Source organism: Drosophila rhopaloa, unplaced genomic scaffold (assembly GCF_018152115.1).
Source record: "Drosophila rhopaloa isolate 14029-0021.01 unplaced genomic scaffold, ASM1815211v1 contig_167, whole genome shotgun sequence".
NCBI classification, from domain to species: domain Eukaryota; kingdom Metazoa; phylum Arthropoda; class Insecta; order Diptera; family Drosophilidae; genus Drosophila; species Drosophila rhopaloa.
In genome coordinates, this window is record NW_025335047.1 from 4,276,196 (window position 1) to 4,300,621 (window position 24,426).

Genomic DNA, 24,426 nt, shown 5'->3' on the forward strand with positions numbered 1-24,426 from the left:
GGTTCTACTTGGCAATGTTTAGTTTTAACTGAAGATCCGAGTAGAGTTCGGCAATTTCCTCTTCTTTTTCCTCGAATGAGTTCTCGATGCGGCGATAGCCGTGCTCCAAATTGGTCAGAAACTCCGCCCGGCGTTGCTCACGTGCCAGTCGCGCTTCCTGCAACTGGGTGCTGGCCTGTAAACCAGGAAAGGGGTAATTAATCAATGATAAAGGGGCTGAGATTACGGTGACCCACTAACAGTTCGTTCCACTTTCGCTTTCGCTAGTAATGCATTGACCCCGTCCAGCAGATGATTCACCTCCTTGTCCAGTTGGGTAAGGTTCTGCGTTCCAGATGCAATACACCGCTCGGAAAGATCGTACTTTAAGGATCCCACTGTTTCGGTGACCTGGAAAAGTTTCTCCACTTCACTGTCGTTGCGCCGCACCTCGAAATTCTCCAAGAAAGTTTCGATCTCGCCGTTTACAAACACGCGATGGTCTAAAATGCGAAGCGGCACTTTGTATAACTCTGTAAACAGCGGAAAAGCTCGGTTATTAATGTTTTTTCAAGAAATTTAAAAAAACTGCACCTCGTCCGACTTGGCTTATCATTATTTTTCTCCACCGACAGCTGTCACATGAGCACAGTGTTGGCAAACGTACTAGATTTGGGTACCTGCTAAGGTACCAAATAATTTGGTAAATAGGTACGTAGGTAAGGAAAATGTATTAGATTAAATATGTAAAACAAATAAGAATATATTTAATATTTATTTATTAAGTACAAAGAAAATAAACTTGTAACTTATTCATGGTTTCTTGCTTGACTAAAAATTTCACCAACTCAATTAGCAAAAATAAACAAATTTGTATAAATAACTATAACTACATTTAAATGAAGTAACTGAATAATAAAAACTTAAAGAAACTGTTTAAAATAAATGGTATACATAAAAATACGTGATGCCTTTGTCACTTATTTATATTATGAAATATTTTATAATTAAATATTTCCAGAAACGGCTGGTCACTCTTAAGTCTGACAACGTTGGCCCCGTGACGATTTACATTTTCTGTCGCTAGTTTTTCGACAAAATCACCAATTGAATTGATAAAAACGTAATGGGAAGCGCCAACCACCGCCTTAGAATGTCCCGCCCCTTTAAAACCGTTGAAATTAGGCACAAAGAAGGACTTTTTTGGCGGCCAGCTGAGTGACCAGGTGCGGCTGAACCACGCGGTAGGGGTTTTCCTAGGCCTTCTACGCCTGGCCACACTGCACTCACGTTCTCCACTTGCTGCGTTTTCCAGGAGCCGCCCGTAGAAAATTGGCCAATTTCACCAGGATGAGCGAGGAATTCAAGCTGCCCAAGCGCTCCCGCAAGCGCACCCGTGATGTGAAGCGCAAGGCGCGTCCGGAATTGGACGGGGAGAACGCGTGGGTGGCAATGCGGTACTGCGAAAACTTCGAGCCATTTTGGGACTTCACGGACAACTTGGAAAGGATCGAGGACTCGGAGGTGCCGGAGGCGGAGTTTATCGAACGCTTCGAGCGGCCCTACAAGCCTGTGGTGATCCGCGGCTGCACCGACGGCTGGCTGGCCCTAGAAAAGTGGACACTAGCTCGGCTGGCCAAGAAGTATCGGAACCAGAAGTTCAAGTGCGGCGAGGACAACGAGGGTTACAGCGTGAAGATGAAGATGAAGTACTACGTGGAATACATGCAGGGTACGCGCGACGACAGCCCGCTATACATCTTCGACAGCAGCTTCGGCGAACACCACCGGCGGAGGAAGCTCCTCGATGACTATGTGGTGCCCAAGTACTTCCGCGACGACCTCTTCCAGTTCTGCGGCGAGAATCGCCGTCCGCCGTACCGCTGGTTTGTCATGGGACCAGCTCGATCCGGCACCGGCATCCACATCGATCCGCTGGGCACCAGTGCCTGGAACACTCTCATCCGCGGTCACAAGCGCTGGTGCCTGTTTCCCACGCAAACGCCCAAGGAACTGCTAAAGGTTACAAGTGCCATGGGCGGCAAGCAGCGTGACGAGGCCATCACCTGGTTTAGCACAATATATCCTCGCACCCAGCTGCCTAACTGGCCAGAGCAGTATCGACCCATTGAGGTGCTTCAAGGAGAGGGCGAGACGGTGTTCGTGCCCGGCGGTTGGTGGCACGTGGTTCTCAATCTGGACGACACCATAGCCATCACCCAGAACTTCAGCTCGCAGACGAACTTCCCCTGCGTCTGGCACAAGACTGTTCGCGGGCGGCCCAAGTTGTCGCGCAAGTGGCTGCGCGTGCTGAGAGAACAGCGACCGGAGTTGGCACAGATCGCCGATAGTATTAACCTGAACGAGAGCACCGGCTTCGCCTCGGACAGCTCCAGCAACTCAAGCTCCTCCTCCTCGAGCAGTTCCTCGTCCTCGTCGGAGGAAAGCGAAGACGGCGGCGATTCCAACACGGACAGCGGCCAGGAAAGTCTCACTGCCAAGAAGAAAAAGAAAAGACGCATGGCGGGAGGTGGATCTGGGTCCGGTTCCATGGGCGGATCCTCGCGCTCCTGATGCAGGGAGCGGGCCAAGCGCAAAGGCTTGCTCATGCGCCTCTTTCAACGCCAGCTGATGCTGCTCCGACGGCTACCCCGCTGCCGCCGCAGTTAGCATGGAGATTATCATTCATCATACGTAGCCAGGTCGTTCCAGAGTTTTGTAATATTTTTCTACTTAGACAAGCATGTTTGCAGCTCTTTGATTCCGTGCTCGCCCTCATCGCAAGCCTGCTCCCTGATTTCAATAGATGCTCCAACATGACTCATTAGCGTAAACCTTAATTGCAAAAATAAATAAATCCAATATATTTGTAAAACGCCTCCGGGTTTTATTTAATTATGAACTTCACTCTTTTTTTTTTAATTAAAAAATCTTTCTTTTAAACATAATGGCTAGAAAGGAGCTTGTTAGCCCAAGCATTATCATTGTCATTACACGCCTTGTAAAGCATAGTAGCATAATATTGTTTAAAAAATAATTAATCCAATGATAAGATAAATTTGATTCCTAAAGAAAATGCTGGCAGTATTCAAACACTGTACGCAGCAATTCTTACCCCCAATCCAGATGTTGTAAAGAAACAGCCATAGATTTTTATTTTACAAAATTACTTTTCTCCGCTTTAATTAGAATTCTTTTTGCAAACAAAAATGCGATTTTATATAAATTGTTTTCCCTTTCGTATTGTATAAAAAAGAAACAAGTACATTGATGACATGCAACTTATAATTTTAGCTAAATTAAAATGTACCATTATCGGAAGGGAACACGGTCGATGGAAGGTCTTGGGGTTGTACATAATATATTTTTCAGCCAAACTAAACTATAAAGGAAATCAATAGTGACATTTACAATTAAAAATTTTTAAATAAAAGGTAGATAGATAAATTTTATTTATGGAACCGCGTCGTTGAAAGCACATGCTCTTAAATAAATCACCTTTAATTTGCTACAATTTGTTATTCATAATTATTATTAAAAGTTTCCCTTGCGCATTTTTTTCATCCTCCAGCTCCTTATTATTGTATCCCGATGTTTTAGATAGAAAAGTTTTTTGCACTTTGTTGTTGTGTTGTGTTTTTCACGTGGTTGTGTGGCTGGATTAAACAGTGTCGTTTAATTACAGATATACATTGTTTTGTTTTGTGTTTTTTTTATTATTATGAAATATTTGTATTTGTTTTGTATAAATTAGAAATTGCGCACGCAGCTTCGTTTTGCTTAAGGTCTGACGGTTTGGGTTGGGTTCATTTTCCTTTCGGTTCTGTTTTGTTGTCGAATTTTGTTTGAATTTTGTAGCCAAGTTATTGGTTTGAGTGTTGTTGAAATATGGTGTGGTGGTGGTTGTTAATTCTGACTTAATCGATATACTGCGCTAACCAACGGAAACCTTCGCCGTAGCCCTGTCGCTTCAGCACGGAACACATGAACAATTCCAACGGGCGGCCAGGCAAATCGGCGCGTGCAACTTTGCCCTGCAAATCAAACAAAAATGAATTATGTATTATTAATAAAATGGACAATTTAACGGAAGAGGGTTTTGTTTACCTTGCCGGTTGTTAGCTGATACAGTCCAAACACGTTTCTCAGCTCATCCTCGCTAGCCGCACCGGGCTTATCGATTTTGTTGCCCAATATGAGCACGGGGCAGTTAGACAGCGCCTCATCCGTGAGCAGCGAATCCAGCTCGTTTTTGCTCTCCTGGAAGCGACCGCGGTCCCAGGCGTCTATCAAGAAGACGATGGCATCCACAGCGGGGAAGTAGTCCTTCCAGACGCGTCGTGCTGTAAATAAGAATAACAAACTTTTTAACTTTTTCACAAAATTACTATTTTGAGAGAATAAATTTAAAACATCGATATTCTTTCTTAGGGTATTCTAATAGTCGATGGCTTTTAGCTTACAATCTATAATTTATAAACCATCAACTAAAACACACATAACGCACGTCATTGTTATCAGGCAATAAGTTGTTATATCTTTTCGCCGCTCAGACGATGTCGAGCCTCAGCTAACTTTGGTCTGATCACGGTTACCCGAATTGTTCCGAACCAAAAGCGATCGTCATGATGACGAGATGCACTCATAATAAAATAACTTAAAGTGCTGCCTCTTTATCAATAATAATTGCCTCAAGAAGCCATTTCACGATGTTTTACCATTTTTCATAATATACCTATTTATGTATACACATATACTAAGTTCACGTTCGTGAGAAAACTTAAGTTTTTCGTCTACAAACGTCTGTTTTTGTACTCGCTTAATCTTTAGCTTTTGTTTTTGTTTGTTATCTATATTGAATGTTTGCCTTCATACTTATATTATTCATAAATATTTTGCATATAGATGTACAGTGGGCAAAAGAGGTATTAAGATTTTAAATTTTGATGTCATCGTTTTGATAAGAAATTTGGAATGGTGACAAGACCTTGTTAAATATTTGTGTTATATAATGGGGGTGTCACAGAAAACTCTCTTGGGTATATGTTTCATACACTAAAAATAAATGAAGAAATATGTTTAAAATTTTTCATTTTCTGAAATAATCTTATGGGTTTAAAAAACTACCCTAAAAGTAAAATGTTCCAGTTAAATAAAATAACCTATTTCAACCTTATTAATTCTAAGACCACTGTAATGGCATTGCTTGGATGGGCGCTCGAGTGTGCGACGCTGATTGAACGCAACAAATGTAAAGAGTGTGAGCTGTATGGGTGACCCGCTGCGCTATATTTCTTGCCGATTGTCGTGGATTTTGCTCTTTTGCATTTGTCGCCCTGTGATATATGCATTCTGATCTATGTTTAGCCAATGGGCACGTTCGGAAACCCGCAAATATTTGGATGCACATTCCCTTGGGCTCCGGTAAAGATTAAACACTTACCTTGAGTGTGGCCACCCAAGTCGAATGTAGTGAAGCGCATGTTGCCGATGGACAGCTCTTCCGATGCTGGAAATGATTAAGGGAATTGGAGTTACTAATGGAGCTTCAACATAAATCTTTAAGGCTACTCACTCGGGTGTAGTGTGGGCACATGCTGCGCCAGCTTATCATCTTTGAGCATATGCAATAGTGTGGTTTTGCCAGCATTATCCAGGCCCAGGAACAATAATTTGCCAGACTTTTTCCACAGACCTGGAACGAGGAATATGTTTAATAAGCGCCTTTGACTCAATCGTCACCAATTAAAATACGCAGCTAAACTAACACTAGTGACAGATCACTTGTGTTTGCGCAGCCACAGACATTCGAACACACAGTTGGGGTCGAAAAAAAAGATATGAGGTAGTTACATATAGTTATTTCATTAAATTTGTTACCGAATTTCAGTACTCTGAAGCAAACAATTAAATCATCAAGTTCCTAACTTTTTAAGTATATTTAAAGTGGTCTTATAAGCATTATAAGCTTATTATTACAGAGATCCCTGATTTATTATTACCTTTAAAATTAACTTGATTTATTGTATAATACTTTTTACATATTATCATAGCGATGTATAACAAGACATTTAAACTCATAACTCATATTTGATAGAAATCTCTTTAGAATAAAACATATTTACACATATAAACCGCAGAGGAATACAGTTCTTTTGATCGGAAACACCTGTCTTAACCCTTACAAAGTTTACACGAGTAAGCCTATAGATCTTGCGATAATCCCACTGTACGTCAGTCAAATTTCAGTTTCTTTTGTCTGGTCATGTCTGTCTCTGCTGCTTTGTTGGCACTCGCTCAAGAAACGCTCCCCCAAGGCACAATGTCAGAGATTCAGGGACCTCGGAGAACCGCCTCACCAGTCGTGATGAAGATTCTTACCCAGGTATCCCAGCACTCCGGTGAACCAGTCCCAGATGAACATCCTGCTGATTTTTTGTGGCTATCAGTTGCGGGAAAAGCAGAGTGTTGTGTGTTTTTGTGGGGGGAAGAGAGCTGCTGGGCTAGACGGCTATAGGGATGGGATCGAAGTGATATATAGATAATAGATTAGTGCGCAATTAAAACTCAAGATCAATGTCCAGCTGAAACCGCAACAACAACAACCGCAGCGGCAGCAGTAACAAACGTTTGGCTTATAGGAAATCAATTCGACGTGTAGAATAACTTCCGGAACCTTGACACACATGCACACAAACACACACAGACAGCGGTCGGGGACCTTGCGGATATAGCTTCCTTCTAGCGGTACATTTTTCGGCCTATTATTCAGTTAATTAGGTTAAAACCTGTTCTTTGTGGGCAACACTTTCTTTCTTTCTTTCTATTTCCCTCTCTCTCACTGTCTGTGTGTGCGAGACTGGGTGAGTGTGTGTTTGTCAGTCTTTGTGTGCCTGTGTGGAACTACGTGGTAACACGCATATTATACTTTATAATATCATTTCGCCTTTCGAGCACATTTCGTAATCACACTTTGGATCGCAGGTTCACCCGTTTCAGCCGCGCCCTCGACCCGAAAAAAAACACCCAGACATCCCAGATTCAGATTCGGATTTTGCACTACGTGGACGCATTTCGGGATTTTTGATCCCGCTGCCTGCGGGTGTCTGGCTTTTCGGGGTTTTGATCGTTGCAATTGCCGCTGCCGCCGCGCGTTTTAATTGCGTTTCGCTGCTGGTTACCGTGCGGTTTCTGTCTGTTTTAATTATCAACTTAATTCGCCTTTTCTACCTCACGTTTTTATTGGAGTCAGTTTTTTCTAATCAAAGCCCCCAGTGTGACCAATAAGCGGGTATCGGTAAAATAACACGTGGCATGCGATAGTTGGCCAGCCCTGGTCATTTTCGAGTGGTCTGGCAACGCCGAATCTACGAGTCCATGTGGCATCTCTACTTAAAAGGTTGCCATGTAGGCAATTCAAAAAAGTTTATATTTATTGTACAAGTTCATAAGCTTTTTTTTACATTAGAAAACGAAACTTCAAAATTCAACTTACAAAATCAAATAAAAAAATATAAGCAGGCTGTTTCTTAGTTATTTTTAAACCAATTTACTATCCTTTAAATATATGATTTTTTTTGATATTAAAATAAATATTACCGAGTTTATCCAAAAGTCCCTCTAAAAAATCTCTCAGTGTTTTCGTTTTTGCTAACGGTTTCAGCCCTCAGAAATTAATTTTAAGTTTTATAAAAGTACAAACATCAAAATAATGCAACAAAAACAAACCACGTATATCAGAAAGATTTATGATATGATTTCAATGTAATAATATAATTTTCTTTTAATATTTCTGTAGGTACAAAGCATTAAAAGTCCTCCAATTGTAAATACAAAATTGCTTTAGGTACAAAATAGTTATTAAATTCGATGGAGTGGTTAATTGGCCTTCCGCATCTGCTGCAGGATGATGTCCTCCACCTGGACGCCATCGGGAGTGTCCAGGGCGTAGAGCACGGCCTTGGCCACATCCTTCGCCTGCAGCTTGGGCAGTTCGGCCACCGCCTGCGAGTAAACACTGAGGAAGTCCGTGTCCACCATTCCCGGACAGATGCTCTACGGCGTTCGTCGGAGAAAGAAGGGGTCGTCCATTACCCAAAGAAATAAAGAACAGGGAGCACGGAGCGCCATGTATGCACTGCATTTAACTTACCGTTAATTTAATATTTAATTTGAGAAAATGTATTTCCTGGCGCACCGTTTGGCAGAGGGCCGTAATTGCATGCTTCGTGGCCGGATAAACGCTGAATAAGGGCACCGGCACTTCCGGAATCCGATGGCCGAGCACGCTGTTGTCAAATGTCCATGTGTCCGGAGGACCAAAAAAAAAAGAGAGAGGGTCACAATCAGGGGGTGTGTGTGTGTGGGTAAATAAAGTCAACACAACGGATTCCGAGCACTTAAAACGGCAACAAAAAACAAGTAGCCGTCGAACACTTACGGAAAATGACGGTTAGCAGCTGACGGGGACTACAGATCCTCCATCGCCCCCGAAAAACCCACTTTGCATGCCTCAAAGAATGTGTGCGGATGTCGCAGGCTTGTTTTCTGTTTTCTGCATTCTGCATTCTGCGCCATGCATTCACCTGCCTGCATATGTCGCTGTGCATTTTGTGCAAACATTGCGTAAACTTCTTTTAATTTAACCCCCACACTCAGCCAAATGAACTGTATTAATAATTAAAATATTTAGAGTGATAGTTGCTAGTTATTAAAACCTATTATTTATACTATTTGTCCAACGAACAGTGGAAAAATTACCATGATTAATAACAAACGTTTTGGGTATTGAAAAAATAATTAAGTATAAATATTTGAAAAATGTGACCCCATTTAAAACAGACGTTAAACTAAAAGACAATTCATAAGTTACAATTAAAACTCTTTTAATAAATAATTTATAATATTTTTTCGAGTGCAGCTTTAAGAGTTTGTGGAGGGGACAATGCCCAGGCACAGGGGCGGTGGGCGTGGCTTGGAGCCTGGGGCATTTAATGCAAACAGATGACGACGCCGTTGCAGATGCTGGCCGGCCAGCATACTCTTGCATTTTTTAATTAATTAAGTCTTAATATTATTGCACTGACATTAAGCGAAATGCATATTGACGACCGCCCCCTTCCGTCCACCTGGTTCACCTGCCACGCCCCCTGGCACACACGCCCCCCGCAACGTCACACGCTCATTAGCAACGCCTCAGCAACGTTTTCAGAACGGGATTGTCTTTGCCTCGCAACGCAACCAAATAAATACATTTTCTCATTAATTAACGTTTGCGAAGTTCGAAGTCGCCATTTCCCCGCTTTTCCCGCTTTTCCCGCCGCCTGTCCGCAGCGCTCAATTGTATTCGGTTGCGGACAATACGCTTGTGTCCGCTGCTCATTATGCCGGAAAATGCGAATAAAAAACAGGAAAATTCGTATTTACGGTGTGTCTTTAATGCACTTCGATGTTACACTTTCCGATTGAGTAAGTAGGAATCTCAAGGGCTAGTAAAAATACGTTATGTTGTGGTAGAGCATTTAATCAACAAAAGTTTAGTTAATACCTTCTCTAAAAAGTTTTCTTGTAAAAAAAACAAATATTGCAAGTCAGAGAACTTTAACTTATGTTAAAACTTTTTTTTTTATGTTATTTTTAAAAACCTATAAACTTATGAAATCTTGTTCAGAAATATAAAATACTAGATTGTTGCATAACATAGATAGATTAAACTTCAATATATAAAACACCTATCCCAACGATCAAAGACCCTATCATATAACTCTTATCTGTTTTAACAAGACAGAATTCGTCTCGAATAAATTGCCATCTTTGCACTAACTAAAAGCCAATCAATAAATAAGATTGACGTTGGCTTTGTTGAATTTGCCTTAACATTTCCGCATGCTGACTGATTTTACAGACATGAAAAAAGCAAACACACACACGCACACACACACACACACACACACACAGGGACATTTACGCATGCATGGGCCCACCCACAGTGCGTATACGCAATTATTCAATTTTGCCTTTTGCTCATGGGCAAACGGCAATAATTGCTGTCTGGTTGGCTGGTTGGGCGGGTGTGCGTATATGCACTCAAGTAAATTTCATTAAAATTAAATCAATGCAATTTGAAATTAAAGCCATAGCGCAAATCAAACATGCGGCTTAATGCGCAACATTTTTGATTTTAAATGCGGTACGCATTGGAATACATGAAATAATAAAAATCACATTCGACGACTGCCAATGGAGGAATGCAAAATGCAAATGCAAATGCAATACGCATTCGGCTTAATGCAAAATACTTAATTATGTTGAATAATTGAGTTGTTGTTGGTTTCTGTTTGTTGCAGTTGTTGCTGTTGTTTGGGGCAAACACATTGGGCATGCAAAGCTTTTAATGCACCACCCGCACCGCAACACCAACATCACACATACGTGCCCCTTCTGCTTTCACCATTTAAATATCAATAAATGTTTGTGCTGTTGTGCTGTTTGTTTGCCGCATGGCTTTTAATTTAATTTAAATAACGCGCCACTCACATCTCGGACCCTTCTCCTTTGTGCCACCGCTCAATGCAAAATGCATTGAGCTGACCAACTCCGAAACACGGCTATTGACTGACCGGCTGCATTGTTTGCACTTTCATTAAGCCCCGATCGGCTGAACCCCCTCTAAGCCTCCAACACACAACACCCAATACCGAACACCCAATACCGAACACCCTACAGGACATAATTTGGTAAATATTTTGCCACTCAAGGCAGCAGCTTTTGGTCAGTTGTTTGCCCAGCACAAGCAAAACTATAAAGCAAATATGTACGAAAATGATTTACCTCCAACTCTATCCACTGTATGCCCACTGCCTTTGTGGGCCTGTGCACTAATTTCGATTTAAGCCCAATTTTCCTATTTCAGCTGGGTAAACATCGCTCCCGAAATGATAACAATTACCCCCGGTCCGGCAATTGTGCTGCTCTGTGTTTGCAGTTGTGCTAATTTTGTAGCTCTATCTAATTGTCTCGAGTCAATAGACAATCCTTTCATGTATGGCTTTCAATTGATGGCTCTCTCAGGCTTCAAACACTTTCATCGTATAGAAAGGCTTCATTTAAGGAAAATTAAATCTCTGGGTGTTGAAATCAGAATTGGATAGTCTCTGTACTTTAAGCCTGCGAACTAAATACGGGTTATTGTGCATTTCAATTGCATTTACTTAATTGCTGAAATATTTTTACCATGCCAATATCAATAAAAATAACCTGATATTTATTACGAATAAATGTAAAAATTGTTAACTGATTTAATTATTAAGTACAAGCGATTAATGGTTGGGTAATTTATAGCCAACTGACTCTTATCTGAGGGAAATTGCAGTGCCTGTAAGGAGACTCACCTGTTCATGACCACAATGTGACCGCGACCCTTGACCGCAGCCATGTGCTTCAGTGCCTCCCGCAGGCAGCTGGCGGTGGCCACCACATTCGTGTCGAACAGTTCCTTGATGTCCTTCGTGGGGGACTCTGAACCGGAAAGTATCATCTCAGAAATAACTAACTTTGTGTTGCCTATATTTACCGCTTAGGAAGTTGGCCTTCAAGATGCCAGCGTTGCAGATGAGCACATGAATGGCCTCGAATTTTACACTAATCCAGCTAAAAGCACTGGTCAACTGCTCCTCGTCGTTGAGGTCGCATTGCCGGGCAAATATTTTCCCCTCCCCGGTGACTTGATTCTTGAGAGCCTGTTTGAAACATCATAATCATATAAAGTGGATGATTATAATTAGAATTATAAACCTCAATGAGTTCCACTCGACGAGCTAGTCCCACAACCAGCATTCCGGCATTGGCCAATTCCAGAGCCGTGCTCGCTCCGATTCCCACGGAGGCGCCAGTGACCACCGCCACCTTGTTGCGCCAGTAGAAATTGCTTTCCATGATCAGAGAAGAATTAAATCTGGGTAGTCGAGATAAGGTACAAGCAGAGATAACCTCACGGCTTCGTGGACCAAAGACAACTGCTGTTGGAGGTTGCTGCCGATCGTTGATGCATCTATCGCAGCTGCAAATGCAGCACAGTGGGTCTAGTGCACATAAAAGTAAGTCAAAAATGGTAACTAATATTCATCTTTATTTGTTTAGATTATTAATGAGAAGCACGAGCGTTTACTTGAGTCACTTTCTTTGAAGTAAAACATAAAACTTAACACATATAAAATTAAATACATTCAAATGGTTTCGTTAATTTTGTTAATTATAGTATTTTACATATAGATAAGTTGATCTTAAAAGTGAGTTCAAAATGGTATCTAATATTAATCCTTATTTGATTAGATTATCACTGAATACCATTAACATTTACTTGAGTCACTTGCTAAGAAGTAAAACATAAAACTTAACATACATAAAAATACATTCAAATGATTTAGTTACTTTTTCTTACTACATTATTTTATATATAGATAGATCTTATACACTTTTTAACGTAATTTAAATATGAACGCATTACTTAGACAAAATATAACATGAAATATTTATTTTCAAGTTTATGAATTTTCATCTTACAACATTGTTAAAAACATAGGATTTTTAAATGGTTATTCCCATATGATCTTGAAATATTTGTATACAGTTAATGTGAGAGCTACAAGGTTATAACTATTTTTTTAAGAAAATATTATTTTTATATTGCCGGCGTCTTTTCTGATTTAGCGGATCAGGGGCACCCGTCACTCCGGCAGAAGTCGGGTTTAATTGATTGCAATTTACTGGCTGTCGTACTGTTCGTATTTGCATTGTGCGGTTGTAGTTTGTAGTTTGCAATCGCCTAGTTGCACTTTGCCCCTCATCCCCTCTTCTCGTCTCTTTTCCCCTTTCCCTTTTCTATTCATGGAGCATTGCACTCGTTTGCATTTCACTTCTAGTTTAAGCTATCTTTTTTTTTTAGCATTTTGTTTTGTCTGCTTGGTTTTTTCCTGGTCGGTTTTTGCGGATATTTGATACCAAATGAAAAATCTCATTTCGCTCTGCGGCTTTGGTTTGTTGTCACTAATCTCTCGGGCTGACACTTGAGGATTATTTTCATATTTCTATTCACAAAAACAGACCACGTGGAGTGGGTTGAAAATGGCTTAGCAACAAGGAGAAAACACAATACTCAGCTCTCAAAGCTTTAAATACCCTTCACATTTGATTGTATTGTGTTTAAATTGTAAGTTGAAATTAAAAAAAATCTATATATTTCCATTGTGCTTTATTTATTAAGTGTGGCATTTTCGTTAGTGAAGTTATATTATTGGTAGCATTTCGACAGATAGTTTAATGAAAAATGTTATTCAATTCTATTATAATTCCAAAAATTTTAATAATATTTAAATCTGTGCAGCACACAATATATTCATATGCAATTCTTATTCCACTCTTGCTTATCAAATATTAGCAACCTTCCATTCAGTCATCAATCCCCAATTCGGCAAACACAAAAATATGCATTATCGATAATCTGGCATAACATATTCCATTACATTTTGATAGTTTCATCAACAGGCCATGAATATTCGTCCAGGCATTAGTTTTCGCTTTCCAGTTGAACGGGCTGCTCGGAGCCTTATCGTATTTTTGTAATTACCAAACAACAGATTGTTCTGAGGGAATGAGGGGGAAATGCCACTTGGATGGCTTCTTGGCCATGGCTCAGTGAGTCTGCTGGCAAATCAAAAATCAACTTTATCTCGGGCTGGTGGGAAGTATTTGCATGTCAGTCTCTACTAGAGATGCACCAAAAAATGCACTTAGACTGGATTTTGGAAAGGGCACAGGACATTGCAGTTGACAGCCATAAAATGCAGGTGCAGAAGAATGAGTCCTTTTGTGGCTCAATGGTTGCCATCGGCCAGAAGTCAGGCAATTGTTTCGATTGGATGGCCATAAATTCCCTGGCATTTATGTGGTACAGTTGTCCTGGCTGTTAACTAACAGCTGGCCAAGGAGGCATGCAAATCAATTGTAATGCAGCTGGGGAAAAAGCCCGGCAAGAAGACTGAATTTATGGCCCATAAACCGAAAGTGGCCAGAACGAGATGCTGCAGACTTGACTGTGGGGTCATCAAAGTGGCTGGCATTTTGAGCTGCACACAATAGTACAATTGTAAATATTTCCCTGGCACTTAGAGTGCCTTTTCTGCACTAGGAAAAAAGAGTTCCACTTAGACGTTTTAGAGAAATGGAAAATTCAGCTTTTAAATCATAAAAAAAATTTCACCGAATACATACAAACAAAGTATTTATCAAAAAACTTTATTTAAGTATGTTAATAAAAAGGCAAATAATAAAAAGGACAAAGAAAATGCAATGCAAGTTTACAAAAATGTTTATTAAATATATTTATCTGTTAAAATAAAAAGGTCGTTGAATAAAGACAATTTTCCATTTTTTTCTTCAAGAAAAGTTGTTTATCCAAGCAACTTTTATACAATGGCAGTCATTTCTTAAAAAAAGACAATTTCCAGGAGTCAAAAGCGAAAGAACAAGTATTTTTTCCAGGTGTTTCCTCTGATAACGCCAATGAAAATTGATAGAAAATTGGCGCACAAACTGTTTTTAGTTTGGCAACAGTTTCCCCGATTTTATTTCCTTTCTTTGGCCAGCTCGCACACCGTTGTCGGGTGTGAAAATGGAGTGTGGGGGGTGTGGTTTTTCCGGGTGGGTGTTTGAAATAAATGAAAAGCTCCCGTCGTGGCAGAATTTATTGTTGCATACTTTTCGGCTCAGCGCCCCGTGGCATGCAAAAAAGCAAGAATGTGGGGGTGTGGAAAAGAATTTTCCCTGCGTACATGTGTAGTCATACACTCCCCCCTGGGTACGCCCCCATCCCCCTCCCTCTGGCCTTGTTTATTTTTCGGTTAAACCCAAATATGCATTTTTCATGGCCTCGCCGGACTTTCCATCCGCAGCATCATCCGGTTGCTTTCCTTTTTCAATTGCAATAACATTTTTTGGAGCCAAAAACTTAAATTGCATTCAACAGCATTTTCGGCAATTAGCGCTTACGTTTTTATTACTCGCATATCACTCATACGCCGTGTGGCTTTCTAAATCGAATAAAAAACTCGGATTCCGCAAATGTAAATGGAAACAATGGCTACATAAAAATACTCGCGGCGTGTGCAAACAAAACGTCCAATTTAATTAGAACAACTTTTCTTTCAAGCCAAAGCATTTAATTAAATTACCTCATGCTCTCACACTTTCATATCAGGCAAAAAAAAACGTAAAATAAAAGTTGTAAAGTCTGTATATTCAAGGAACTTTTTTGCCTGCTGGCCAAGCACTCATTTAAATAAACAACATTTAAAAGGAATTTGAATTATATACGAAATTGTGTAAGCCTATAAAAGGTTTCTTAATCTTGGCTACGAATAAATTGAGTGTGTGTAAAATAAATAGAAAAATTGTAAGATTTAATTTTTCCTCAATTGCCTAGACGTTATTAGAATATAAAGAATGGTAAAGGAATTTTGTAAGACTAGCTGATTTTAGTCTTGTTATCAGGATAACATTTTTATTTGAGAGCTCAATCAATTAAAAGTACCTATTCAAAATCGTTCTAAATTCCCCTCCAAACTTTGAGTGATTGAAACTCAAACTGACGCTGCGTCACACACAATAACAATCCTATATGACTATTAATCAAAGGTTGACACAATGATTTAATTAAGTGCCACGCCCACATTGACACCTGTACGACATGACACGGACTTAGGCACTTACAATATTCGGGGCGTGGGGGGTGGTTGGGCAGAGGTGCTAACCGAAAGGCAGTTGGAAAAGTTTGTTGGAATTTTAAAGCTCGAAAAGCGACAGTTGTCAGGGGCGATGATGGCACAGAATCCATTTTAGAAACCCCTAAAAACTATGCCAACAATTTTAATGCGAAATTCCGAAACGGTGTTTCGCATGGATGTCCCCACCAGTTGGTAGACAAATTTTGATAAAATTGAAATTTATTTTAATTAAACAAGCGTCGCAAATGTCTCATTTACGCTTCAATGACATGGCAAAACAGATGAGCCAAAAGTGGGCGTGGATGTGGGGGTGAGTGTGAGTGTTCGAACGTGGCCTTAATGTTAGCATGTTTTGCGGTCTACTGACAATTTGCGCCTGTGCTTTCTCCTCACTTGTGTTTTTGAGTTTGTCCCCCAGAAATTGTTTCCAACATTTAACGGTATTTTTTGTGGGTTGGCAAGAACAACAACTGCAATTACATATATTAAATGCTCGTCCGCCCAAAAGTATGCTTGCCATTTGCGGGCGAAAGGGTTAAGTCCGCTTAAGTCCAACTAATTAGCCTAAATTTGTAGCAGGCTACGCAGCCACCTGATAAGTGGGTAACAAACGAAACTCGTACAGGGTATGTGAAGTTGATTGGGCAAAAGGGTAAAAGCTCCGAAGCTTTAAGTTGTTCATTTTATGTTCAAGGTATATTAATGTATATATATAATCATGTATATGTAGATATATATATCATTATTAATCCAATATTTATTTCAGTTTTTTTAAACATAAAATATTTTAAGATTTAAATACTTTACCAATTTTATCTTTACCATAATTCTAGGAAATATTTGTGATTTTAAGCAACCTTTTCCTTAATGTTAAAAGTGTACTACAGTTTTAAATTTTATTAAAATAATTGTGTTCTGTTAGTAGAGGAAAAGTGAATGTAATATAGCTTCTGCAAGCCACCAGTAGTCTTGTTCCAAACGTTCAAACTTTTTGCAAATTTTACAGGGTACTCCCCGTTTGATTCTTTTTCTGCATTTTATAGCCGCTGCCATAAAGAGTTAACTGTGCTGCGTTTACCGCTAAGCGGATGCACGACCACAAAACTTTTTAGGGGTGGCAGCTGGCGAAGTGCAACCCGAATGCTGTTGCTAGTTGCTAGGTTGCTGCAAGTGTTGCTAGTTGCTGCTGCTGATGTTGCCAGTTGTTAGTTGCTAGTGGCTGTTTTTGTTATTCCCGGCACTTTATTAGCGAACAGGCCAGAACAGCGCGCGGGGCTATTATTTGATGTTATTTATGAGTTGCAGACGCTAAGACGTAAATTGCCACATGCAACACCCGCAGTTGTTCACCTGCTTTGGCCCCATTAGGTTCTCCATGTTATTTTCATTGCGCGGCACAAGTTTCGCCCGCCAATTAGGGGGAGGTGTTAAGGATGCTAAGGATGTTAAGGATGCCGCCTTCATTAGGCGGAGTTTCTTGCTACTTTTTCGGCTGCCTGATGAGCTGCCATTAGGACGTTGAGCGAAATCCAAATGTGCATTAAGCTGCAAACAAAATGGGCAACTTAGTTGGAAATTCCCCCCGGATTGCTCATTGGAGTTTTTGCTGCACAAAGAAAAAATCTAGGAGGTTTGCCTCAAATATTTAAGCACAAATATTTTCCTTGCCACTTTTCTGTTTATATAAACATGAATGAATAGCATAATATTTAAATATAATTGAAATGTTATGACTATAATAAAACTAGGAGGTCACCAAAAATTACAAATATATCTTTGAAATGATTTCGTTTCTTCAAAGATAAGTTATGATACTTTTTAAATATTTTTCCCCTGTGTCTTTCTTACTCCACTGTGTTCCTTTTTAATTTTCCCCTTGGGCTGGACACAGCCAAGTTTTTGCAGCCGGGCGCTCGTGCATGTCGCCGGCGATCTTCACCAGCTTCCACTGCATCCAGCAGCCAGTCGACAGCCAGCGTCCTTCATCCTGCATCCTAGCAGATTTCCTGAATCTGGACCTGCTCCTGCCGCAGGCATAAATCACGTGCGGCGCGCACAAGAAACTTTTGATTTGTGAAATCAAAAGCCATTTGCTGTGCTGCAATCAGCACAAACATTGTATGCAGCACTGGCGGTGGAAACTTTTGCTTTTTGGCACTCGTCAGATATGGATGCCATCACCAGGAGCAGGAGCTAAAAAAAGGGGGGGCAGGAGGAGGAACAGGAGCGGCGGGTGTCTGAATCTTGGTCCTGCAACTTTTTCTTGTTGCAAAAGTTTTTAATAGTTTGTTGGCGCTTTCGCTGATTTGCTGCACAGCAAAGTTTCTTTTTTCCCGCCGGTCTGGGAGTTGGTCCGAAGAAAAGCAGGTCTTAAAGTATGCAATGCATTGCCCACTGCCTGGCCAGGCTAAATTTCAAAGGACTCACTAATGAAGACGGGCTGCTCCTAATACGCAAGTAGTTGGCCTCATGTAGGGCCTGCTTTTACATTTTATTATGCATGATAAATAGTATCCTCTGTGGGTTAAAAGGGTATGCTAAATCCATATATATTAATAAAATTAATAAAATAGTAAAATTTAAAGATTTTTAAGGTTTTTATTTTTATTTACTTAGTGAAGAATGTTACTTCTGTGAATAAAAGAATAACAAGAAAGGAATAAAAATGAAATATAAATTATATGGATATAAAACACCATAGGCCATAAAGTGATTTGTAGGCAATTACCAAAGTGGGTTTGTTTCCATTTTTATTGGTACATAATAATTTGTGGTTTTTGCTCTCTTTGGGCGTGTATAGCTTGGACAAATCCCAATTTAAATGGTATTTCCCGAGTCTAAAAACTGCATCCATAAGTGGCACACTTACTTGTTTTTGTTGGACCGCTTTTCTTTTATCTGCAAGTGGATGCGACGTGTCCGCCATAATTTGGCCGCACTGCTGTGGAAAAGTGGGTCTCGAAGCTCGGAAAAAAGGCGAATATGTGTCAGGCGTGGTCGGAGAAAGGAGATAGCAAGGACTTGTCACATTTAGTAGGCTGCAGCAGGAGCACAAAAGTGGCGACTAAAATAATCAACTAAGCCAAGTGCGACAACTGCGACAAAGTGTGCCGCAGCAAATGAAGAAAGTTCGTGCTCCCTTTCGCCGCCTTTCCCCTTGGCTTTCCCTCTTTCAACCAGCAACATTGCGAAAAACTCGTAGAAAAGTAGTTAAACTTCTGCTTTTTTCGCTGACATAATTCGCGAGAAGTGCGCCCGGCGCCAGTACTGAATGATATATCCAAGTGGTAGTAATAAATTCCTTCAGTCATGCCACAAAGTATGCCATAGTTGCTAAAGTCCTTTTATATATGAATGTGCTTCGAAGCTACATATATCTTCATATGGGTAAGTGGAAATCAGATGCAATAAGCTCATAATTTGTAAGACAAGTTGCATTGCGGATTGTGGGTGTATTTAAAGTGTCAACGAGTTGTATCTAGAATGTAATAATTTTAAAAGATTTTTACTACTTTTAAAGTACAACAAAGTTATCTTCTTCTTTAAGGTCCATTTCACATAAAATAAGCACAATAACAATTATGTATTCAATTAAATTCTCTAGCCTTAAAAACATATATATTGCAACATTAATTAACAATATCAAAGGGATTAATATTATTGAGGTCGAATTTAAATTGCAGGAAAAACTTAAGCCAGATTTACTTTTACAATTTATTTTTATGTTAAAGGAAATAACAAAAAAGCAATTAGCAATAACCAATTTTAAATAAGGCCAGTTTGGCAAAACTCAAAGGCTTTATATTTAAGCCTTCAGAAAAAAAGGAATATTAAATTTAAGAAAAAATTATATTCAAGCTGTGACACAAAGAGTATTTTTTCATTGCAAATAAAATGAAAATAAAATGAAAAAAACTAGTAAACGATTGAAAAAATGCGTATGCATTTTAATTTATAATTCATTTCACTTTTGGCGTTCGCTTTTGACCTTCATCCAACATTGTGGGCTCGTTTAAAGCCGCAAAATTGCCATTGCAGTCGGGACCACGCCCCCTGTCCCCAAGTGGGCGTCAATAGGGTAGAAGGGGGATGGGCTGAGGGGCAAACAAATAGCAACAACGTCTGGTTATGGCCAAGTTCAAGCCAAATGTCTGGCGGCGTCTGGGGCACGTGCTGCCCAGATTCATCTCCGTCAGCAGAGAAGCCTCAACATCAGATTCAGATCCAGATTCGGCTCCATCTCCGCCATTTCTCTCCATTTAAATCGAGCCAAGGGGTAGGGGCAGGGGCAGGGGCAGGGGTAGAGAAGGGGGCACAGGGTTGGAAAAAATTGTGAAAAATTTGTAACCGAGGCGTTTTGTTTGCTCTCGTTTGCTTTGGTCACGGATACCAGACTGCCAGTCAAGTCAAGTAAACATGATGTGCGGGGTCTAATTTTTTCCCCTTTTTTTTTTGTATTTTTTGTTGCCCAGCCAGTCAACCCAACTTCAGCCGGGGGTTCCCCTTTGCCGTCGGTGTCTGTGAGCTATATGGTTGCACAATATTTTACATTTTCATGCATGACGCGTTTAATCACGTGATGCATATGATTTTTAGCCAGCCCAGGGGTTAGGGATCGGGGTTCTAGGGGCTGCGGAGGAGTTTGGGGGCTTTCCTCATATATTCATGCATACAATTCCATCAGCATGAATTATGTTTTGCATACTTTCAGCCTGAGTTTGTGTGGGCTTTGCTTGTTTTGCGTTTAGGTCTTTGGCGCTGTCTGGCGCATTCTTGCAGCCCTTGGTGCCCTCGGCAGTCGCCTTTCATCTCGTTCCCTGGGAGATCCTACTCGGCACGGGCCTTCTGGATTTGGATTTTTCCACACTTTTCGGGGGTGTGGGTCCACTCAAAAGTTGTGGATTAGAGCGTGTAATTTTACTAAAAAGCGCCAACGAGCCGCACTTCACACACATGCCTACAGTTGTGGGCAGAATGGTATCAGTCTTTAATAAGTAATAATAAAGCATATCTCATAGTTTTTTACTAATGCCTACAAAATATATTTATGTTTTTCGGACAAACTTAACCAGTTAAACGCATTTAAAGTTAGAAAAGAAAATCTAATAAAATATAAAATCCCATTATTTTAACCTCAGGTGTATTTGTGGAAAGGGTGATCCCTCGTGAGCGGTTGTTGCCATATTTTAAGTGTTTTCTGGTTTTTCGGCCACTGTGCACTGCGCTTTTAATTTCACTCGCAGGGCTCGCCTGTAATTTATGTGCTTAACTTTCACACTCGGCTGGCTAAAACAGTCACCGAAAAATCGTCATAAAAATAGAAAATATATGTAGGAACACTCGCACTCGGCCATTTCACACTTTTGCGCCTTTGAACGAAAAGCGGTGGAAAATGAAAGCGAACCCACAAGGACAACAGCCAAAAGTGGTGGAGACCGAATATATTCCAGTGAATATTTATGAGCAACAAAAGTAGCATTTGTGCTTTACATTCCGACTTTATTGTGGGCATGGTTGTTGTAGTCAGTACTAGTTGTTGTTGCTTCTGTGAGCAACAGTCCCGGCCATCGTCAAAATTCTGGCTGCCTTTTGCGGCTGATAAACCACTTACAAAATTTTGGTATTCATTTGTTCAAATCATAAAAGCATTTTCTAATATATAAGAAATTATAGGTAAATTTCACAAGATGTGCAAATTACTTCTTGGTGTTCCAGAAAGTTGTTTTTAGAAAATATAATATATAATATAATACATCTTAACTCGCTAAGAATTTAAGTACTTTAGTGCCCCATTTTTTAAAGACAAGACAAAACAATTCTAAAGATGTATGAAAAGGCAATGATTGTTTTAGTTTTTGGCATATAATAGTAAAACTTTCTTTGCAATAACCAATAAAATTGTCTTGATAATGCCTATTTGACTCTGATATCATTATATAATTATGTTTTTCACTGTGTGATGTGGATGCTGCTCTTGTTGCTGATGTCGTCCTCATTGCTGTCAGCATTTCCGACGCTGATGAGTTTATGCTTGGGGCCCATATTACTTTATTCCAGAGTGTGCCTAGCCCCTGGCCACGCCCCCCGCCCCTGTGGTTTTTCCCCGCCAACACAGACACATCTACACACACACACACACACAAACTCCACGGAGTCGGCCATTCATGACTGTCATGAGTTTTCCGCAATTGATGGTCTAATTATGCCGCCAACACTAAATTTCATGACTTTGCTGGTCGAGCCAACACGCAGACGAAGGCCACTGATGACGAGGGGGTTTCTGGATGGGTGGGGGGATTGTAATTTAATGGAAAAACATTTTGCCACACATCCACAGGGAGCGGAAAAATGGAAGCTGAAGCTAAGGGCCACTTTACAGTTTGACAGCCATTGCTAGCCGGTTGAAATTTTAGCTGGGATTTATCGCCCATCTCTATGAAAATATGTTAATGCAACAGTTTGAGATGCCTGCCTTTATGGGTTTGAGTTTAAGAGCTCTTTCCGTTGAGGGTACAACATCATCTAAATTATGGAGGCATTAACATAACTAAAAGGAAGCTTATTACTTAATAAATATTTCTTCCAAGCGTTGTACAAGAAGATTATAAATGTATATATACAACTATTGAAAGGAGTGAGTAAAATAAAATTTATGCAAAATTAAAATCGTATAATTTTTAAATTTATGTGCTATAAATTTTGGATTTATATTTGCATAACACACATTTAATCATTTTACATAACGAAGAATATGAGTGAAATCCTTTTAGTCCAAATACTTACAACTGTGCGTTTGTGCTATAAATTTACTTATTAGTCATAAACAATTTATAATTATTATTAGCTTTAACCAATTGACTTATCACTTTTTTTTTTAGTAACCTAATTGAGATTCACTCACTCGAGAATCGCTGCCGGGCCTTCATTTGGATCTGTTAAGCTGAAATGGTAATTATCATACCGAAACCAATGGGGCATATCAAAATGTTCACACTTCATAATATTTGCATATTAATGTGCATGTATAATTAGCTCGAAAATAATTAATGCCCGAAAACAAGAAACCTAATCGAATGCCAAGGCAAAGCCAGCTTCTCCTAATGAGAATCCATGGCTTCGGAGAATATTTGATGTGTGAAGTTATTTAGTCAGGCTTTAGTTCTTGGTGAGAGTTTCGAGTGGAAGGTCTAACTCTATCTCTAATAAGCCTTTAAATATGTATCCAAATTGGCTCGTTCTGCTCCACTTGTCGCTGGTTTGTTTGGGAGTTGCTTCGCAAATGTTTGCACAGCCGCTGACAAAGTAGGTCGTGTGGGTGGATGGATGGGTTGTTGGGTGGCTAAGTGGTGGCAGAAAGTGGGCGGTGGTTAGCGGGTCAATCTATTGAGCAAACTATTTGTTTACAGGAAGCACAACACCGGTATTTTGAGCATCGAACGGTCGGCGGGACAGAAGATTGAGGAAGCCGCGCTGCTGCAGCAACTGCAACAAATCACGGGCAGCGAAGCGTTGGCGCCATTGTTGCAGGAGTTAATAGGCCAAACTGTGCCAAATTGGCAGGCACAGCAGAAGCAACAACAGCAGCAGCAACAACAGCAACAGCAGCAACAACCAAAACAGCAGCAACAACAGCAGCAACAACGGCAGCAACAACAGCAGCAACAGCAGCAACAACAGCAGCAATACCAGCAGCAACACCAACCAAAACAGCAGCAACAACAGGCCACAAATCAACCGCAACAACAGGAACAAGACTTTTTTGTTTATGAAAACGGAGCGGGTCAACAACCTCAAATATTGACCGGGTTCAATGGCGTCAATGTGCAACCTGAACAACGCCAGCAGCAACTGCGCCTCCTGCCAAAGCCAATTGAGACCGAACAACAATATCCAGCAGCCGGGCCAAAAATCGTTAAGGCGCCGCCAGCCGCAGCAGCCGTTTGGGCGCCGGATCTCAAGAGCCACCCGCCGTAAGTAAACACTGAAAACTACCAACTATATAATCCTTTATTTGCATTAAACAATGCATTTTAATTAGCCCATCCCCGGCAACTGCAGCGCCAGCAAGTTGCCAAGTCTGCTGCAATCCGTCGGAAGTTGCCGCTGCCGCTGCCGCTGCCACTGCCACACCCACTGCCACGCCCTGTCCGCCCACTTTGGGCGGCCAAGAGTTGGTCCCGCTGCTCAGTGCCACGGCGCTCAAGGCGACAGCTGGTTAAGTTTTTAATTAAATCGCTGGCATAATTAATAAAGATGCGCATAGTGAGTCGGGCAAAGTGTTGCATACTTTTTGGGCTGGCCGATCGTGTGGGAGTATTGGTGGGAGTGCACACATATGCCTTCGATATTCATCTACATGACAGCAGCAGATGGGGCAGGTTTATTTTAAAATGAGGGAAACGACTTTAGATACTCTCGAAATATGGAGGTTATTCTCACTGAAAAAGTTAGTTCAATCAAATATGTACAAATCATGTCCTTTCAAGGGATACATTCGAAAAATGGCTTACTCTTAATATTATACCTTTTGATACTTTTGATGAACCGTTTAAAACATACTAATATTCTAGATTCCATTTGCGACTTCACTTATTATACATATTACACCTTAAAGAAAATAATAGAAAATCTTAAACAATTCCTAAAAAATTTAGATAGATTTTGATGC

General features: G+C 40.4%; 5 protein-coding genes across 7 annotated transcripts; 2 read left to right on the forward strand and 3 right to left on the reverse strand.

Moving 5' to 3' along the window:
* Window positions 1-4: 4 nt before the first annotated feature.
* LOC108048022 (biogenesis of lysosome-related organelles complex 1 subunit 5) lies at window positions 5-956 on the reverse strand (the record flags this gene model as incomplete). The annotated part of the gene is made up of 4 exons (XM_044458539.1): window positions 5-175; window positions 241-512; window positions 574-662; window positions 934-956. Coding segments are annotated over 4 exons (555 nt in total), but the record flags the coding sequence as incomplete, so codon positions are not given.
* A 276-nt stretch (window positions 957-1,232) lies between these two features.
* LOC108048050 (bifunctional arginine demethylase and lysyl-hydroxylase PSR) lies at window positions 1,233-2,854 on the forward strand. Its single transcript, XM_017128512.2, has one exon. The coding sequence runs from the start codon at window positions 1,330-1,332 to the stop codon at window positions 2,551-2,553; it is 1,224 nt and encodes a 407-aa protein (XP_016984001.1). The 5' UTR covers window positions 1,233-1,329; the 3' UTR covers window positions 2,554-2,854.
* Window positions 2,855-3,129: 275 nt separating this feature from the next.
* Window positions 3,130-7,314, reverse strand: LOC108048051 (GTP-binding protein SAR1b). 3 transcript variants are annotated; one of them, XM_017128513.2, is made up of 6 exons: window positions 7,210-7,314; window positions 6,361-6,490; window positions 5,555-5,674; window positions 5,423-5,488; window positions 4,087-4,322; window positions 3,130-4,013 (listed from the first exon to the last, which is right to left on the reverse strand). In XM_017128513.2, the coding sequence occupies exons 2-6, from the start codon at window positions 6,401-6,403 to the stop codon at window positions 3,897-3,899; spliced, it is 582 nt and encodes a 193-aa protein (XP_016984002.1). In that variant the 5' UTR covers window positions 6,404-6,490; window positions 7,210-7,314; the 3' UTR covers window positions 3,130-3,896. The 3 variants fall into 3 exon arrangements, with proteins under 3 accessions (XP_016984002.1, XP_016984004.1, XP_016984003.1); XM_017128515.2 differs by having other exon boundaries at window positions 7,215-7,236; XM_017128514.2 differs by lacking the exon at window positions 7,210-7,314 and adding an exon at window positions 7,161-7,185.
* Window positions 7,315-7,724: 410 nt separating this feature from the next.
* Window positions 7,725-11,983, reverse strand: LOC108048024 (farnesol dehydrogenase). The gene is made up of 5 exons (XM_017128481.2): window positions 11,773-11,983; window positions 11,552-11,717; window positions 11,370-11,496; window positions 8,132-8,267; window positions 7,725-8,034 (listed from the first exon to the last, which is right to left on the reverse strand). Exons 1-5 carry the CDS (start codon window positions 11,911-11,913, stop codon window positions 7,858-7,860), a joined length of 747 nt encoding a protein of 248 aa, XP_016983970.1. The 5' UTR covers window positions 11,914-11,983; the 3' UTR covers window positions 7,725-7,857.
* Window positions 11,984-22,974: 10,991 nt separating this feature from the next.
* On the forward strand, window positions 22,975-23,977 carry LOC108048032 (putative cyclin-dependent serine/threonine-protein kinase DDB_G0272797/DDB_G0274007). Its single transcript, XM_017128489.2, has 4 exons — window positions 22,975-23,060; window positions 23,165-23,318; window positions 23,391-23,728; window positions 23,797-23,977. The coding sequence occupies exons 1-4, from the start codon at window positions 22,975-22,977 to the stop codon at window positions 23,975-23,977; spliced, it is 759 nt and encodes a 252-aa protein (XP_016983978.2).
* The last annotated feature ends 449 nt before the right edge of the window (window positions 23,978-24,426 follow it).

Excerpts from the sequence above, each read along its gene's own strand:
- LOC108048032 (XM_017128489.2), top strand. The coding sequence starts at position 22,975 with ATGTATCCAAATTGGCTCGTTCTGCTCCACTTGTCGCTGGTTTGTTTG. Across the intron at positions 23,061-23,164 it reads TTTGCACAGCCGCTGACAAA|GAAGCACAACACCGGTATTT; the intron begins GTAGGTCGTGTG and ends ATTTGTTTACAG. Across the intron at positions 23,319-23,390 it reads AAACTGTGCCAAATTGGCAG|CAGCAACAACGGCAGCAACA; the intron begins GCACAGCAGAAG and ends CAGCAACAACAG.
- LOC108048050 (XM_017128512.2), top strand. The coding sequence starts at position 1,330 with ATGAGCGAGGAATTCAAGCTGCCCAAGCGCTCCCGCAAGCGCACCCGT.
- LOC108048051 (XM_017128513.2), bottom strand. The coding sequence starts at position 6,403 with ATGTTCATCTGGGACTGGTTCACCGGAGTGCTGGGATACCTGG. Across the intron at positions 5,675-6,360 it reads CGGAGTGCTGGGATACCTGG|GTCTGTGGAAAAAGTCTGGC; the intron begins GTAAGAATCTTC and ends TCCTCGTTCCAG. Across the intron at positions 4,323-5,422 it reads CTTGGGTGGCCACACTCAAG|CACGACGCGTCTGGAAGGAC; the intron begins GTAAGTGTTTAA and ends TCTTATTTACAG.
- LOC108048024 (XM_017128481.2), bottom strand. The coding sequence starts at position 11,913 with ATGGAAAGCAATTTCTACTGGCGCAACAAGGTGGCGGTGGTCACTGGC. Across the intron at positions 11,497-11,551 it reads GAAGGCCAACTTCCTAAGCG|AGTCCCCCACGAAGGACATC; the intron begins GTAAATATAGGC and ends TTTCCGGTTCAG. Across the intron at positions 8,035-8,131 it reads AATTAAATATTAAATTAACG|AGCATCTGTCCGGGAATGGT; the intron begins GTAAGTTAAATG and ends CGAACGCCGTAG.